The 19277-nt window shown below is 33.4% G+C and overlaps 1 protein-coding gene across 1 annotated transcript; it reads right to left on the bottom strand.

Moving 5' to 3' along the window:
- Positions 1-813: 813 nt before the first annotated feature.
- Positions 814-16747, bottom strand: LOC132743104 (ras-related protein Rab-10-like). The gene is made up of 7 exons (XM_060731617.1): positions 16493-16747; positions 16019-16079; positions 15335-15395; positions 14670-14747; positions 13372-13461; positions 10732-10797; positions 814-9622 (listed from the first exon to the last, which is right to left on the bottom strand). The coding sequence occupies exons 1-7, from the start codon at positions 16617-16619 to the stop codon at positions 9422-9424; spliced, it is 684 nt and encodes a 227-aa protein (XP_060587600.1). The 5' UTR covers positions 16620-16747; the 3' UTR covers positions 814-9421.
- Positions 16748-19277: the final 2530 nt, after the last annotated feature.

Below are 19277 nucleotides of genomic sequence, written 5' to 3'. Positions count from 1 at the left end.
GATAATTACTCTCAATCATCATTGGGCTCTCATATGCATTAAATTTACAAAAAATACTAACAAAACATCAACCAATAAACATAAAATTAAAATAAATAAATAAAAATAAACAGATGAAACACACATACTTACAGCCAAACAAATTTCTGTAAATCTCTTACAACAACAGTCGGTATTCAGTGGAATAAGAGGTACAGATTATTGAATATAAGTAGCTGCTTTTTTCATGTATGAATAACAGTACAAGAATAAAAGTATTGAAAAAGCATATGACATTCACAACAACATTATTAGTGTCTTAGAACCCTCTAAAGAACACCTTTCAGTGTCAAAGTGACAAGGCATTAAAGTCACGTCTGCTGTTAAAAAATTCAAATTTGAAATTACTTGCACTAACAATAACTAGACTTATAAAAATTTGAAGTACACTAAAAACATTATAAAAATTCAACAGGGTAAAGTGGTGGCGTTGGTAGTTTTAACTCCAGATCATAGCAGTAAGCGACGTTGAATTTACCAGAGCACAGTTCAGCCACTGCATCATTCCTGGGCAGGCTGTCAAGCAGTTTCCCAGTACTAATTGCCTTCACTTTCACAAGGAACTGTTATCTTCTGTACATGCTAGAGCAGTGGTACAGTGCAAGCACTGTAGAAAGGATTTCATAATCAATCACAATGAAAATGACCTGCACTGTCTGAGAATCGAACCCGGAACACCCAATGCACAGTCCAATGCTCTATCTATTGAGCTAACTGGACAGTGCCAACAGAGTAAGGACAGGTTGATAAAGATAAAATACATTAAGCCAAGTATTATGTTATAGTTTTGTTTATTATGAAAATAATACAGTACATTGCACAGCAGCAGTCATTTTTTGGATATATATAAATTATTACAGTAAGTATAAAATTGGAATGTTAGTAAAATCACAGACATAAGCAAAAGTAAGGAAAAACAAAACTCTTTAACAATTTAATAATGTAACTATAAAAACAAAGAATATAAATGTTTGAAAGCAAAATATTAACAGTTGTAACTCTAACGGCAATTTATCAAGTCAATTAGGAATTAAATTAAAGTGATTTGGTTTATAATGGAATAATAACATAAAGAATCATGTTGGTATCATGTAGTATCATACATGAAAAACAAAACACAAAATAGTTATATATGGATGTTGATGGCAAGTGTAAGATCCGTGATCTTATATTACGTAATTTATATAGCATGTAATTAAGTGATCTAGAAGTAGAACAAACTATTATTGTACATCATATACGAGTATATGTAATACTAAATCCCTAAACTCCATCAACATTTTGTTTTTCAGTAGTATTTCATGAGAACATCCAAATGTGATACATTTCTTCCAGTTGATTGATGAAAGACTTTCAAAATTTATGATTTTAGGCTGTAAGACCTCAGTTGAGTTCCTGTAAGTTGTAGCCATTTAAAACAAATAGCCATTTAAAACAAACAAACAAACAAACAAACATTTTTTCCCCAGAAAAGATATAATGAGTACTTATAAGCAGAGATACAGTGATAATAATGTGGTAAACAGTAATAAATATCTACAAGAATATTTCATTACTTAAAATGTATGGACAGTTTAGTCATTTATGCACCAAATTCATTACTTTATAATCATATACATGTACATATAGTATATATAAATATATCATATTATATAATTGTAATAAAAACTGGAATGATTATGTTAACTTAAAGAATATTATAAATTAGCATTTTATTTAAGCAACAGATATCAGTTTTGAGCATGTTGTGGTAAAATATACAGACATGCATTAATATTTTAACCAAGGCCAGTATAAATATCTAAACGATAAATCACCCATAAGTTTACCTCAACACATTAAAAAGTTTACATCTATTTCCATTTAAACATGCTAATAAGAATGGACTTTATAAAAAATATGTTGAACTACATTAAGCGGAGCAGTAATTTTCATGACATGGTTTGGTTTATTATAATAATATTAGATGTCACATGATATGTAAACTCTGTGCATATACAAATGTATCATGTTATAATGCACTTGACTTCCCTGTCTTTTTCACAGGGGGGACACATGTAGTTTCAAGTATGTTTGAATAATTGATGTTTACAGATGATGCCATATGGCATGTAAAAAATCTTTTTCTTAGTCTGTGCAAATTGCATAATAATGCACTGAAGCACTGAAATAGTACAAAGCATGTAAAATAATATAGATTACATGTTATTTTTACCTTTATATAACAGTCACTTATGAAAGCAGCAGCCTAGCAATTGACATATATAAGACCCTCAGCTCTAGAAATCTCAAATTTGACCTCTACTATGGTCACTACTTTTAATATCTCAATAAAGTAACCCTCTACAGTAGACATCTGCACTGTTATCTGATTAAACTATGTCACTAGCTTTAAGTATAACTAAGATTAATAGATAAAAAGCTTATATCTGTGTATACCTCTATACTATGTTTCAAAAACAATATTTATAAACTGCACCTTGCTACCATCACTGCTTTATAGACCTTATATAGACCGTATAGTCTTCAATACCAATAGCAACAATATCAGTACTTTTCCTAAACACTTGCCAAGACCTTAATTTTGTAAATATACAAAGAAACAAAGCTTACACAATTTAGAATGTGAATACTAAGGCAAAAATCTAAGTAATCTGTCCTACATGTAAATGGTAATAAAACAAGCCTTTTTTTCTAAATACCTGGTATTTTCAACAAATGTAAACAGGAAATAAATTTTGCAAAAACAATTGGCAAAAAAACTACTTGTCTTCATCTTGTCTCAATATTAATAACTAGTGACAAATATGTACAAACAGGTACAAGCATAAGAACTGATTTATAACAAATAACAAGTGGTATTTTTAACTTGCCTCAATGAAGTATATCAAATGTGAAAATTAATATGTGTTATTTTGATCTTGCTTAATTTAGATTCATAAACATGTGAACAGGAACAAGCGTTATTTTCATCTTACCTAACTGATTTATATAAAATGTGAACAGCAAAAAGTGTTATTTTTATCTTGCCTAAATGGTTTATAACAAATGTTAACAATTACAAGTGTTATTTTCATGGTGTCTAAATGATATTTTACAAATGTGTATTTTAAAATAAACAGGAACAAAGGTCAAATACATTAACTGCATATTTTTAAATAATATTCAATGAACAAATAATCAGAAATGCTACACATTCAATTTTTATATTTGTAACAATACAGTATACATGGGTATATTCATGAACACTTAAAATTTACCCTATAGCATAAAGCTTTGTCTAAATTTGGTTACAATTTGCCTAAATTTTGTTACATTAAACAGTAAATGTTATACATCATTTGCCTTTAAGTTATATATTATTATTTTCATATATGTTTATATATTTTCGCTATATGTTTACTAGCCCATAAGTTATTAAGTCTCAAATGAGAACTTAATTAAACCTCCATTGAAGTCAAACGACAAAATTCTGGCTTAAAACCTACATATCTACATGTAAATAAACGAAAGATATTAAATTAGAATAATAAATTTTCCCACAAACAAAGGTGTTACTTTTTCTAAAATGATTGATTTAAGAAATTGCTCTTTAAAAAAGAATTGACCCCCCCCCCCCCCAATTAATAAAAATAACAAGAGCTGTCGGTAGGACAGCACACTCGACTATTCTAAGTGCTTGATAGTAAAAGAGCCTTGATAACGTAAAATTTAGAGCTTTGATAATGTTAAATTTTCTAAGTTCACAAAAGGGCTAATTTTTTTTTATAAATTCATGTTATAGGCCTTAGAGACAGTCTAATTATACAGTATTGGCTTAACTATTCGGAAGGTAATGTCACAAGGGTGTTTTATTGAGTATAATAATACTAATTACCTATGAATACATAAAATTGACAGAAAAGGTACAAAGGCTTGTTATTAAGATGTTTTATCAAGTAAATCACTGCTTTATTATTATGAATGCATATAATTGTCCCAAAAAAGGCACAAACCCTTCAGTAATTATAGAGATAACAGCTTACAAGCAAAACTTTACCATGAATTTCTAAGTTGAAAAAGGGGAGAAAAATCAGCCTAAATGCAAGATAGAATTATGGATCTTTGTCAGTGACCTACAATTATGACCCTAAATGCATATGTGAAGTTTTAAATAAATATCTTTAATAGTTATTGAGATATGTAAAACTTGCATGTAAACATTAACCAAGAGACTTAAAGTAGAAAAGGGGATATGATCAGCCTTAATGCAGGATAGAGTTATGGAACTTGGTCAGTGACATACAATTATGACCCTCAAATTATGACCCTAAGTACATGTGTAAAGTTTCAAGTAAATATCTTTGAAGACCTTTAACCTTTAACCAAAATTTTCTAAGTTTCAAATTTAAGGGGCAAATAGTTCTGCAAATATTGCAGGCAGAGTTATGCAATTTTGCAAACTGTTACTATAAAAAAGTATTTTAAATTTCGATTGAATATCTCAAGCATTAATTGAGATATCTGACTTTACAAAAAAACTTTAACCAAAATTTCTAAGTTAAAAAGGGGCATAATTCTGTCAATATTGTAGGCAGAGTTATCCAACTTGTCAATCTGATGTACCTTGTTACTATAAATAAGTATTGTAAGTTTCAATTGAATATCTAAAGCAATAATTGAGATATTTGACTTTACAAAAAACTTTAACCAACGCAGACGCCGACGCGGACGCTGACGCCGACGCCGGGGCGACTACAATAGCTCTCATATTCTTCGAATAGTCGAGCTAATAAACAGAATAAAGAAAACACCCCCACAAAAAAACAAGAGGGCCATGATGGCCCTGAGGTCGCTCACCTGTATATAGCCCCCCCCCCCCCCACACACACACCCATAAGAAGATGTTTCATGCTAAACATCTAAGCTCTAGCTCATTGGGCTTTTTAAAAGAAGATTTTTTTAAGTTTTTACTATAAACATATAGTTAAAAACATTGACACCCCTGGGGCGGGGCCAGTTTTGACCCCAGGGCTTTTATTTGAACAAACTTTGTAGACACTTACTAGAAGATGTTTCATGCTTAATATCTAAACTCTAGATATTTGGGTTTTTTCAAAGAAGATTTTAAGTTTTTGCTATACACATAAAAGGAAAATCAATGACCCCCGGGGCGGGGCCAATTTTGACCCCAGGGCTTTTATTTGAACAAACTTTGTAGAAACACACTAGAAGATGTTTCATGCTTAATATCTAAACTCTACCTATTTGGGTTTTTTCAAAAAAGATTTTTTAAGTTTTTGCTATACACATAAAAGGAAAATCAATGACCCCCGGGGCGGGGCCAATTTTGACCCTAGAGCTTTTATTTGAACAAACTTGGTAGACACCAAATAGAACATGTTTGATGCTAAATATCTCAGCTCTAGCTCTTTGAGTTCTTTAAAAGAAGCTTTTTTAAGTTTTTACTATATGCATATAGGGATAATCAATGACCCCCTGGGGCGGGGCCAATTTTGACCCCAGGGCTTTTATTTGAACAAACTTGGTAGACACTCACTAGAAGATGTTTCATGCCAAATATCTAAGCTCTAGCTATTTGGGTTTTTTCAAAGAAGATTTTAAGTTTTTTGCTATACACATATAAGGAAAATCAATGACCCCCTGGGCGGGGTCAATTTTGACCCCAGGGCTTTTATTTGAACAAACTTTGTAGAAACACACTAGAAGATGTTTCATGCTTAATATCTAAACTCTAGCTATTTGGGTTTTTTCAAAAAAGATTTTTTAAGTTTTTGCTATACACATAAAAGGAAAATCAATGACCCCCGGGGCGGGGCCAATTTTGACCCTAGGGCTTTTATTTGAACAAACTTGGTAGACACCAAATAGAACATGTTTGATGCTAAATATCTCAGCTCTAGCTCTTTGAGTTCTTTAAAAGAAGCTTTTTTAAGTTTTTACTATATGCATATAGGGATAATCAATGACCCCCTGGGGCGGGGCCAATTTTGACCCCAGGGCTTTTATTGGAACAAACTTGGTAGACACTCACTAGAAGATGTTTCATGCCAAATATCTAAGCTCTAGCTCTTAGGGTTTTTTAAAAGAAGATTTTTTAAGTTTTTACTATATGCATATAGGGATAATCAATGACCCCCTGGGGCGGGGCCAATTTTGACCCCAGGGCTTTTATTTGAACAAACTTGGTAGACACTCATAAGAAGATGTTTCATGCTAAACATCTAAGCTCTAGCTCATTGGGCTTTTAAAAGAAGATTTTTTAAAGTTTTTACTATAAACATATAGTTAAAAACAATGACACCCCTGGGGCGGGGCCAGTTTTAACCCCAGGGCTTTTATTTGAACAAACTTTGTAGACACTTACTAGAAGATGTTTCATGCTTAATATCTAAACTCTAGCTATTTGGGTTTTTTCAAAGAAGATTTTAAGTTTTTGCTATACACATATAAGGAAAATCAATGACCCCCGGGGCGGGGCCAATTTTGACCCCAGGTCTTTTATTTGAACAAACTTTGTAGACACTCACTAGAAGATTTTCATGCTTAATATCTAAACTCTAGCTATTTGGGTTTTTTCAAAGAAGATTTTTTAAGTTTTTGCTATTCACATATAAGGAAAATCAATGACCCCCGGGGCGGGGCCAATTTTGACCCAAGGGCTTTTATTTGAACAAACTTGGTAGACACCTATTAGAACATGTTTGATGGTAAATATCTTAGCTCTAGCTCTTTGAGTTCTTTAAAAGAAGATTTTTTAAGATTTTACTATATGCATATAGGGAAAATCAATGACCCCCTGTGGCAGAGCCAATTTTGACCCCAGGGCTTTTGTTTGAACAAACTTGGTAGACACTCATTAGAACATGTTTCATGCTAAATATCTTAGCTCTAGCTTTTTGGGTTCTTTTAAAGAAGATTTTTTAAGTTTTTACTATATGCATATAGGGTAATCAATGACCCCCTGGGGCGGGGCAAATTTTGACCCTAGGGCTTTTATTTGAACAAACTTGTAAGACACTCACTAGAAGATGTTTCATGCAAAATATCTAAGCTCTAGCTCTTAGGGTTTTTTAAAAGAAGATTTTTTAAGTTTTTACTATATGCATATAGGGATAATCAATGACCCCCTGGGGCGGGGCCAATTTTGACCCCAGAGCTTTTATTTGAACAAACTTGGTAGACACTCACTAGAAGATGTTTCATGCCAAATATCTAAGCTCTAGCTCTTAGGGTCTTTTTAAAAGAAGATATTTAAAGTTTTTTCTTTCGGTTGCCATTACAACCAGAGTTCTGCATGGAATTAAATTCTTTGAACAATTTTTAAAGGTGACCACCAAAGGAACATTCTTGTAAAGTTTGGATGAAATTGGCCTAGTGGTTTATGAGAAGATGTCATTTAAAGTTAAAGTTACGGACAACCGACGGACGGCCGGACGCCGGACGAAAAGCGATCACAAAAGCTCACCCTGTCACTTTGTGACAGGTGAGCTAAAAACAATATATTATTGTTTATCTACATAGCTATCAGCTTAACTATCAGTTTAAATCAATTAAAATTACTAATGATAAGCATATCATATGCTATAAAGCTGTCATCAAAGAAATAGCACATTTTTTGGTGAAATTTATGAAAAATCATTCATAGGACAAGACAAAGTTTGATTTTTTATCAATTTTCCTGAATTCAAATATAAAACAAAATTACAAAATATATCCAAGAATAAAATAGCTGCTTTATATCATGCATTGTTTACATTAAAAAAATAGATAACAAAATATATTGACATAATCAAGATAAAAAAAATAAGAGAATATATACAATGTACAATTTACTGTATAATTTTGAATAATTGCATATAAACAAGAAGATGTGTATGCTATTTAATGACACAGATCTGTGACTTATTAAATTCATGACCATTATCAGATATGTTAAAATCATTATGATATTTTTAATGTATTTGGCATGGAAACTCGATCATATGTCCAATAAAGATTATGTACCTCATACAGTGACCTATTTTATTTATGAGTACCAGGTTAATTATTGAAAAAATATCTAGTTCATGTAGTATTTGGTGAGTCAACTAAACATTCAACTTGAATATATCACTGAAAATATGCAATTAAACCAACTTTGGACATTTGCATATGTTAAACCAGAACATCTCTGAACAGCTCTACTATAAAGTGTGACTCCAGTTTCAAGTTTTCCCATTTCAAATCTGACACAGATCTCTTTCTTTTTAAGCATCATTTGTTTTTACCACATATCATTTAAGAAGACATATATTTGTATATTTGATCTGCCAGTCAAACCTAAATCTCAACTACTATCAGTGATTGATAACAAAACAAGTGCCAAGCAGAAATTTAACACACAGAGGTAATATAGTAAAACATTTATGCTATGGTCAGCTACATGTCTTGCTCATCAGTGAACTATCATTTCAATGAGGACATGGAAGAGTTTCAGTGGATGTGCAGATACAGCTTGCACACAAAATCTTAACCTGTATACTTATAAAACTATAACCCGGAATAACAAATGTCTGCTATTCAGTCTAAGTCCATTCTGGACATACAGGTCTTGGAAAAAGACCTTGATTAATGTTTCAAAAGATGTCATCAGATTAAAGTGATTACCTTGGCCAACAACCACAACCTGAACCAAATGTTTATGCTGACACAAGGGTATTTAGGATATAGTCAAGCTCAATAAAGTCAAGTTAGAATATAAAATACAATTCTCCACCTAAAATGATTAAAAAAAAAACTCATAAAAAATAAATAAATGCCCATACAAGTCTTATGTACATGTATATAACTTGACAAAAGTCTAGATTTATCAGTTAGATGCCACCTGTTTCACTTTTAGTGAAAACTTATTGCTTTTGGTTAAATGCATAAAATTTAGAATAAATACATGTGCACACATATTTATTTCCCTTGAATTTAGATCAATGGACTTTTGCAACCTCAATGCAACAGATAAATATTTCTCATTTCTTGAGGGAGTCATATTATTTATTGTCATAAAACAGACAAATGCCCTACTCATGTCATCCAATCAATGAATTATAAAAATAACCGCTAAGAAGACTAAATAATATACATTACCATGTTATAATTTCAGGGTTATATAAAATAAAGTAACATAAAATCATTCATATCTGACCTACATTCATTTCAATTTGATTGAAAATTAAATTCGTTACTAATAAAACACGAGTAATAAAAGAAAAAGAATGAAATAACATAAAGGATCCTGATCAGAGTTCAGTCCCTTGACTAGGAATTGACTTCCCGCCATTATACAATATTTATTTTATGGCTCTTTGTTCTAAATTTATTGACTGACTAAAACAGTTTTACTGTCTCAAGATATACTGCAGCACCAGTTTCCTTGATTCTGATTGGCTGACGCATCTTCTGGTTCCTGGCTGACTACACTAGCTTGTGATGCATTATGGGTAGCAGTTTGAGCTTGAGAGTCAATCAAGATACTGGTATTTTCCTTGTCTGGTTCTCCTTCTTGTTCAACTACTGTCAAAATATCATGACACATATCACGGAAAGGCTGAAAATAAAAATAACATACAAGATGAATTTTGAGTGTTTGTGTAACAATATTGTTCCTATCATTAAAACTGTTAATAAATAAAATGAAAAAAATAAATGTGAAACTTCCTGAACCTGTCTTCCTTATATGACAAACAAGATAAAATACACCTGCCATAAAATGTCCAGAGTTGCAATAGTGAAATTTACATTAACATCAAACAATTCATGGTGGCTAAATTATCAATTCTCAAATTTCCAATTTGACACTGGACCTTTGGATGTGACCATGACCTTAGCCAAGGGCTACTGATATCAGAATTTTATGCACAGCACTATGCATTACAATATTGAACATTACTTTGTATCAAGTACAATAACAAACCCCCATAAGTACATGTATTTAGCAGTTTCACTATGGACACAAGGGCTTTCCTCTGAGCCCTATATGTAACATTGTCCTTTAACCTAGAAGCCTAGTCTTGTGTGCAACACCATGTCACATGATGGTAAACATTTGTGTAAAGTAAAACTAAGCTCCCTCCATGAATGTAGGAGAAGCTCCTGACAAAATCTTTACATTTTAAACTTCTCTGGTGGCCTTGACCTTGCTTATGTTGACCTGAATTATACTGACTTTACTCAGTCTCATGATTGTAAACATGTGTGACTCAAGACTTCAAAATTGTTCACACAGTAACACACATTTTCATAGTTTCTTCTCTGTAACAAGTAATACTAAAATTTCTCTATATACCGGATATGTACAAACTTTGCTGCGGACAAGCACTTTCCTGTGACCTCTTAAGTCTGACCTTTGACCTACAGACCTGGATCTTAACTTGTGGTAAAGGCTAATCAAATGACAAACAGTTACTTAACGGCTATAGTATATTGTATAAACATTGGTTGACATTTGATTAACTACAGGGCCAGATCCAGAATTTTTATCTGAGGAGGGATGCAAAAGAGCAAATCTGGCTCAGTTTGAATAAGTCAACAAGACAGAAAATTTATTCCCTTCAAAATAAACCAGATAAACATTGATGACATATTATAAGCACTACACCTAAAGAAGCATGAAAGTCTTAAAATGAATGATAAGATAACAAAATTAGGTTTCTTTACCTTTTCAACATTGTTCCTATGCTTGGCACTGACTTCAAAGAAATTAATGTTATTTTCATCAGCAAACTGAAATAAAGGGATTTATGCCATTTTGTATTTTCAAATATATTTTCAATTATCTTGTCTTAAAAAAGCATTTATATAATAAAATCTTAAAGTAGCTGTCATTTTTTCCAAAATGTCTCAATATTGCCACACTGTTTGCTTTAGCTTGACATTCAATAATGATTGCAGAAAAAAAAGCAAGAGCTGTCAAAAGGACAGTATACTTGATAAGTAAATTAAAAGCCTGGATAATGTATGAATTTATAAAAATGAAGAATTCTTTAAAACAAGAGGGCCATGATGGCCCTGAGGTCGCTCACCTGTACATAGGCCCCCGGAGCGGGGCCAGTTTAAACCCCAGGGCTTTGTTGAACATCTTGGAAGACACTCATTAGAAGATGTTTCACAATGATAAGTTTTAACTACTCACATATAATGAAAAACATTGACCCCCCTCCACCCCCCAGCAGGGCGAATTTTCACCCGAGGGCTTTTATTTGAACAAACTTGGTAGACATCCATAAGAAGATATTTCATGCTAAACATCTAAGCTCTAGCTCATTGGGTTTTTTAAAACAAAATTTTTAAGTTTTTACTATACACATATAGTTAAAAACAATGACACCCCTGGCTGGGCCAGTTTTGACCCCAGGGCTTTTATTTGAACAAACTTGGTAGACACCTATTAGAAGATGTTTCATGCTTAATATCTAAACTCTAGCTATTTGGGTTTTTTCAAAGAAGATTTTTTAAGTTTTTACTATATGCATATAGGGAAAATCAATGACCCCCCGGGGCAGGGCCAATTTTGACCCCAGGGCTTTTATTTGAACAAACTTGGTAGACACCTATTAGAAAATGTTTCATGCTAAATATCTTAGCTCTAGCTCTTTGAGTTCTTTAAAAGAAGATTTTTTAAGTTTTTACTATATGCATATAGGGAAAATCAATGACCCCCTGGGGCAGGGCCAATTTTGACCCCAGGGCTTTTATTTGAACAAACTTGGTAGACACCTATTAGAAAATGTTTCATGCTAAATATCTTAGCTCTAGCTCTTTGAGTTCTTTAAAAGAAGATTTTTTAAGTTTTTACTAAATGCATATGGGGAAAACCAATGACCCCCTGGGGCGGGGCCAATTTTGACCCCAGGGCTTTTATTTGAACAAACTTGGTAGACACTCATTAGAAGATGTTTCATGCTGAATATCTTAGCTCTAGCTCCTTGGGTTCCTTAAAAGAAGATTTTTTAAGTTTTTACTATATGCATATAGGGAAAATCAATGACCCCCTGGGACAGGGCCAATTTTGACCCCAGGGATTTTATTTGAACAAACTTGGTAGACACTCACTAGAAGATGTTTCATGCCAAATATCTAAGCTCTAGCTCTTAGGGTTCCTTAAAAGAAGATATTTAAAGTTTTTTCTTTCGGTTGCCATGACAACCAGAGTTCTGCACGGAATGGAATTCTTTGAACAACTTTGTTAAGGCTTCACACAAGAAACATCCCTGTGAAGTTTCATTATGATCTGCCTTATGGTTTCAGAGGAGATGTCGTTTTTAAAAGTGTAAATGGACAACGGACGACGTACGACGGACGACAGACGAAGAGTGATCCTAATAGCTCACCCTGAGCATATGCTCAGGTGAGCTAAAAAAACATGACATACCAAAGTTACCTTCAATTATGACAACAAAGACATGTATTAACCTTCAATAGCTTCGGAGACAGATGTTACACCCAAAACTTACACAATGAATTTTAAAAGTTCACAAATGTCAATAATTTACCATAGTCAAAATTAATGCCAGTTAATGAGTTATAAGTCAGTAAAAGTGACCTCCAAATATGATCACTAGAGACATGTATAAAGTTTAAAGTGATAAACATCAGTAGTTTTGAAGATTAAGTGAATGCCTTCAGTAGTTTCAAAGATAGATGTTGAAACTGAACTTTACACAAGGAATTTTTAAGTTCACACAGGGCAATATTCATTTAATATCTATGCCCAACTTATGGATTTCGGAAAATGACCTTTAAGCATGTATTAAGTTTTAAGTGAATACTCAATGCCATCCCTAATTATTTCAGACATGTTAGTATAAAAAAGCTTCCAGCTTTCCTAAATAAAGTAAGTGGCTGAACTTGGGTATATGGTAATGTCGCAAATAATTGAAGGAGAGACACATGAAATTTTTCTTCACCTGGACCGTTGCACCAGTAAACCTGTACAATTATGAACTTTACATGTGCTGTGTGACTTGAAAGTAAAAAAAACCCAAACAAATGAATAAACCAAGTCTGCCCACTTAGCTCAATAGAAAGAGCAACATATTTGTAATGCAGGGGTTCCTGGTTTGATTCTCAATGGAGGCGAAATTTTTCTTTGACAAATGATCTCAGACATAAATCATTTGTCTCCCACCACTGATTCAGAAATCATGTGGGATTAGTAGTAGGACTTATATAAAAAAAAAAATTGGTCATTACTGGTTAGTTACCCAGGAAAGTCAATAAAGTGGACAGAATGCCAAAGTACGACCAAAATTGTGTTCAAATCAGCTTTAAAAATATCCGAAGTAGAAATGAGCTTACAGTTTGTGCTTCTTGTACTGTCACCTGTCTCACATCTACTCTATCACTTTTGTTACCAATCAAAGTTACTACAACATTCTCTTTACAAAACTGAAATATAAACAGAAAACATTCATGTAAAATTTTGATCGATTTTTTACCTGCAAATGTCTGTCAAGCACAGAAGACAACAAAATAAGTGCTTTTATGAAATAACCTTTAATACAACACATTTATGTTTTTATGTTTGTATTTTCGTTTTTCAGAGACACATTAAAGATCCTGTATGTTTTGTAATTGAGATTGCATATGTATGTATGTAAGTTAAAGCTTAATGAGGGTCCATCCGCCCTTTCGGGCACAAAATGCAGCTTGCGCTGTCGAGTACGGACCCCGGACATGTCACCAGTCATGTCCTTAAAGAGTTAATTTTGAAGCACAAAATGGTGATAATTTACCTCCATGCAATTTCCACGGAGTATTAGCCAAAGATATGAATTTTGAGCCGAAAAGTAGGTCACTGTACGGCGGTCAATGAGAACCTAAATGTACAGTAACCTGTGACAATAGGAAAGGTGTTTTTAGCCCTGAAAAGGGCTGTTGGTGCCAGCTATAGGCCTGCCTTACAAGCCGTCTATCTGTACTAGGGGCTCACACACCCTAGTACACCATCCTTGTCGTCTCAGCCTACTTTGTAGGGCCACTCCCCTCGGCATTAGTCAGGACATCGGCAGCTGGTCCGCAGAAGTGACGAAGTAGGAGTTCCGTAGTTACCGCCCACGGTTGAAGGCAAAATTTAAGTTGTCTACCAGCCAAGTTGTAAATCTTCTGCCGATGCCCTGTGCCTTCTCAGCGACGTGCACGCTCCGAGGGGAAGTGAGAAGTGAGATTGCATACCACTCTTCATTGAATTATATATGTATGTAATTATGCAAATTTGTCAATTTTCAAACATGGAAGAATATGTAAAATATGTATTGCAAATATTTGTACATATTTAAGGTAATCATTAAATTATATGCATTCATTTCTTATTGGAAAAATTGACTTAGAATTTATAGAAAACTAAATTCTAATTACCTCCCTTTATTTACATGAAATATTAAATTCGGTAATATCTTTATAAATAATGTTTTTTGAAACTTACAATATCAATAAATCTTAATTTGAGCATCATAATTTGTATATAAAACCATAAAAATAATGTGTTACAGGATCTTTAAAGTTATGATACATGTACAGTCATATCACTTGAGTAAATGAAAGCATTGGATTTGCTATATTAGCTACATGGATGTATAAAATATGTAACACCATACCTGTCTAACATTCTCAAGCCATTTTGGTATTGCTTCATAGGATTTTCTATTGCATATATCAAACACTAATAAAATACCCTGAAATACAGAAAATTAAATTAACTATACAAGTAGAATGGTTCCACTTTTAAGGACTAAGGTTCATTTTAAGTACACAAACGAAACTGTAAATGTTAACCAATAGCAAAAAGGTTATTCACTGAATTTATTTGATATAAGAATATGATTATAAGGCACTGACAAACACCAAGAAGCCTGCAAATAGGGTACATTCTCATGGGTACTCATGTCTAAATTAAGTACCCAATACCTTTCTTCCTGATCATATATTATGTACATAGATAATGCAGCAACCAATTAAGCACAATTTTTCTTCTATTATACATTGTACCTTAAAACCAATTTCTACAGTTTGTATTCAAAATATAAATAATACATTGGCAAACTTGGCAGGTAAAAGTGATTGAGCTTTTTTGGACACATTTTCATGCTTTCTATCCAAATGGCAATAAAAGGTTTATTTACTGAATGTACTTCTGAGTTGTAATGGATATTTACATACTGCAGCTCTTTATCTTTCATCTTCATTGGTAGCAAAGAAAACAGTACAACAATTAAATTACTTTTATAAGGCATAGAAAGTTCTATATATAAATGTAGCTCACCTGTGCTCTTCTGTAGAACTGTTTTGTGATTGCCTCAAACCTCTCCTGACCTGCTGTATCCCTGAAAACAACAAAAACTGATTCTTATACATAATCCTTTACCACAATCTATTCAAAGTTTATCACTGTATACATGTACAAGCTGGCCTCACATTTCTGCGTAGGAATCCTAATGTTTGGTTTACTTTCTTGGATGACCTGTTAATGTGGGCATCCCATGTAAGGTTTTCTGATATATCAAGGCCTAGGTATTCAACTGAGGTAACCAATTCAAATTGGACTCCATGAAGGTAGTCTTGTGTTGTGATAATAGGACGTTCTTTTTTGTGACATTGATAAATTGACCCTTAGAGGGGTTAAATTCCATATCCCACTCCAACTCCCAGTATTCTAACCAATTTAGGTTATTCTGGAGTGTGACTGATTGGTTTGCAGATGTCAGAGTAATGTATATTGCAGTATCGTCTGCAAACAAGCTATCTGGGAATTTATGTTTTGTGGGAGGTCATTTATATAAGCAAGAAACAGGAGGGAACCTAGAACTGAGCCTTGGACCTGACCTTAGAACTGGGGGATACTTGAGGATATTGGGATTGGGGTTGTGACCTGTACAAAGATTTTGTGCAAATAGCTATCATATCTGATCAAAATGGATAAAAAAAATAAATTTATATTAATACTTACCAAATCTGAACCTTGACTACCCTTCCATCTAAATCAATGGTCTTCATTTTAAAATCTATACCTACATAAAATATATTAAAAACATTTTAAAAATACATTGCATTTAAATCTTATAGCAACAGCTGTCGAAAAACAGCAAAAACTTGGGCACATCCAACATCCTCAGTTACTTGCAAAATGTTTGATTGGTGAATTTTTTTTTTCAGACGGGTTGTCAAATTACCAAAGTCAAATGATAGAATTATTATTTATATCATTATCGTTTGTAAATATCACTGTCATAATGGTACTAGTGGATGGCTTTTTGTTAATAATATTCATATCAACGATCATAATTATATTAATATTAAATGGAGCCAATACCCAATTCCAAAGGAAATGATGGAGTAATACCCAATTCACTTTTAAAGCTTATCTGTTGCTCTGAATAATGTATTTATTTTCTAATAATGGTAATTACTACAAACACATTACCTATTGTAGAAATATGAGATTCCATAAAATCATCTGTTGCAAACCTACACAGTAGGCAAGTTTTACCAACTCCAGTTTCACCGACCAGCAAGAGTCGCAGGAGGTGGTCATATCTTTTGGATATCATTCTAACTTAACTCTTATTTATCTAGATTTTCAATCAAATTTGTTGATCATTTTGGAAAACTACTGTTCTAAGAAGATGCAAAGTTGATGAAATGGTTTTTCCTGAAATGAATAAAACAATAAAAGTGTATTTCTTCTGTAGAAGTTTGAAAAACTTGAAAAACAAGTGTTTGTTCTCCTTGTTAATCATCTTAGAATAATAAATCTGAAATAATTGAATAAAGTGAATCAGAATTGAGTTATTTAAAGATGAAACATTAAAGTCTATCAGTGACTTATATAACCCAGGTAAATATCAAGTGTAGTGTGAAGATAGATTAGTTATCTTCAAAGCAGTCTATGTGGCATAGGTACTTGCAAAGGCTGAATGCAAATCCTGTCTCCCAGAAGGGAGACAGATTTGTTTTTATATATTTTGACTTCCTTAATAGGTTGAAAGAAAGTTTGATTTGCTTAATCTCATGGAATACATTTTCATTTTTTTTGGTTATATTTTCAGTCACACCGACACTTAGTATAGGTTTTATGACCACTCTTCCACTTAACTGGTGGTGCCCTTTCATGCATTATTGGATGCCCAATACAAATGTAATGTTATAATCTGGGGGTCCTTGTGAAGGTTATGTTTTGGAGCTATTAAAGTGACATTATGCCCATCCAAGTGAAATTCTGACCCAGAACAAAAATAACACAGAACATCAAAATATTTTGACTAGTGACATTAGTGGCACTGCCTTTATTTTGATGGTACATGTATTTATTTTTCTATCAAAATTTTTATATTAACCCTTTATCAGTTCTCATATAGACGTGTTTTGGCGGCTTTTCGACCCCCTCCCTTTTTAAGGCCTCAAACAATGAAAAAAATGCCCTATTTAGGCCCCAAACAATGTTTTTCGCTTGAAAAAATGTTGATAAAAAAAGTGATCACCTTTTTGGCGCCGCTCCCTATCAGGGAGTTGCCAGAAGGGGGAAAATTTTGGACATGAGACAGGCTAAAATTTTGAGACGTCCCCCGTTGCCAATGTTACAAGAAATTAAAGATTGAGCATGCTGTTCCAGTCAACATTTGTGCCATGTTTCATCAGTATTGAAGCATTTTTCATAGTTGCATAGCAGTTTGAACTTGTAACAGGAGGGTTTTCAATGAAAATGGCCATTTTTCACAATATGCTCAGAAAGAAAAGGGTTAAGAATATTTTCATATATAAAACACGGATCTCATGTAGAGATGAATAATCTTTAAGTTAATGTATCATAATAAAACGGTTCAATATAAAGTATATACTTTTAGACAGTTCACAGCACTCCAAAATCTGGGGGCATATTTCATCAAATAAAAGGTACTTTTCATCTTGTACATATAGGGGAGATATTGCCAATACACAAAAAAGCACAATATTTCAACCTGCAGTACAATTGGTTGGACTACAGTACAGCAGTTTTTGCACTTTCCTCTTTGTCACTGCGAACACTTTATACGGTGAATGGAAAATTGTGGGGGACATACTTTGGTCTGAGTCACAGTGGCAAATCACTGTGGACGGGTTAAAAAAATCACAGAGATAATCAGATTCGCCCTGATAGATATCACATACTCATGATACTGTATGTACAAATGTTCATGTACATGAACAACGATCCATGATCAATGGTGAAGATATTCCGCTGCAGTGAGTGAGCACGACTACGAGTTTCTACCAATCAAGTGATGAGCGGAAAGTCACAATTGTCGCATAAAAAAATCACAGGGATGGGTGGACTTTGGAAAAATTGTCAAAGCTGTACTATGTCTGTCACTGCAGATCCTACATCTGTACATCAGATGGTTTTAAAAAGCTAATCTTTACCAATATTAAGTCAGGTTTTACTTAATATACAGTAATACCCCGGTCACATATTCACGGAATACGCCCACGGAAGAGCCACGGATTAATTCCGGCATCGTCCGTAGCTACCCGTACTGGTCAGTAGCTCTCCGTATTGTAACCGTAATTAATCGTAGTAGTCCTTGTATATCCGTAGCGATCCTTGACAATTTTTGAACATGCACAAAAATTTGCTACGGAAAAATCAACCGTAGCGTATCCCTACTAGTCCGTATTAATCCGTACTGATACGTACTGGTCCGTACGAAAACCGTAATAGTCCGTACTGATTCGTAGTCCACCAACTTGTCAAGGATTTCCACGGTTTGGTACGGAGAACTACGTATTTGTACTGTTACCCTACGTATAAGCCACGGTTTCAATACGGATTAATACGGCATTGTTACGGAAAGCCACGATCGTAATACGTTGTACTACGGAGAGGCAAGGATAAGCACGGTCTTATACGGTTTATTGCGTTGCAACACGAAACGGTACGGAATGGTACGGCCCACCACTGATTAGTACGGATGAATTAAGTATCATGTACTTTTTCAAAGGTATAAATACTACATTCTTGTTAAAAATAGACATATATATTTGCAGGAACATTTAATAAATGATAATTGCCATTTACTGGCTGCAACTTTATATTGAAATGGCTCAGAATGCGGAGGCACTGGTCGATCTGCTTGATGACATGCAAAGAAGTAAATTTTATATTAATATCGTACTACAATTCATAAGAAATAGAATAACATTTAATGTTACATATTTTACAAACATTAGAT

This window comes from Ruditapes philippinarum, unplaced genomic scaffold (genome assembly GCF_026571515.1).
Source record: "Ruditapes philippinarum isolate M1 unplaced genomic scaffold, ASM2657151v2 ctg11674_1_1_1_1, whole genome shotgun sequence".
NCBI lineage: Eukaryota > Metazoa > Mollusca > Bivalvia > Venerida > Veneridae > Ruditapes > Ruditapes philippinarum.
The sequence above is the reverse complement of the archived record's forward strand: the minus strand, read 5'-3'. Positions and strand labels throughout refer to the sequence as shown.

Bases quoted from the DNA above. Each gene is read 5' to 3' on its own strand.
- LOC132743104 (XM_060731617.1), bottom strand. From the start codon at position 16,619: ATGATATCCAAAAGATATGACCACCTCCTGCGACTCTTGCTGGTCGGT. The intron at 16,080-16,492 runs GTAATGTGTTTG...TATTTTATGTAG, and splicing joins ATCTCATATTTCTACAATAG to GTATAGATTTTAAAATGAAG. The intron at 14,748-15,334 runs GTGAGCTACATT...TCTGTATTTCAG, and splicing joins AGTTCTACAGAAGAGCACAG to GGTATTTTATTAGTGTTTGA.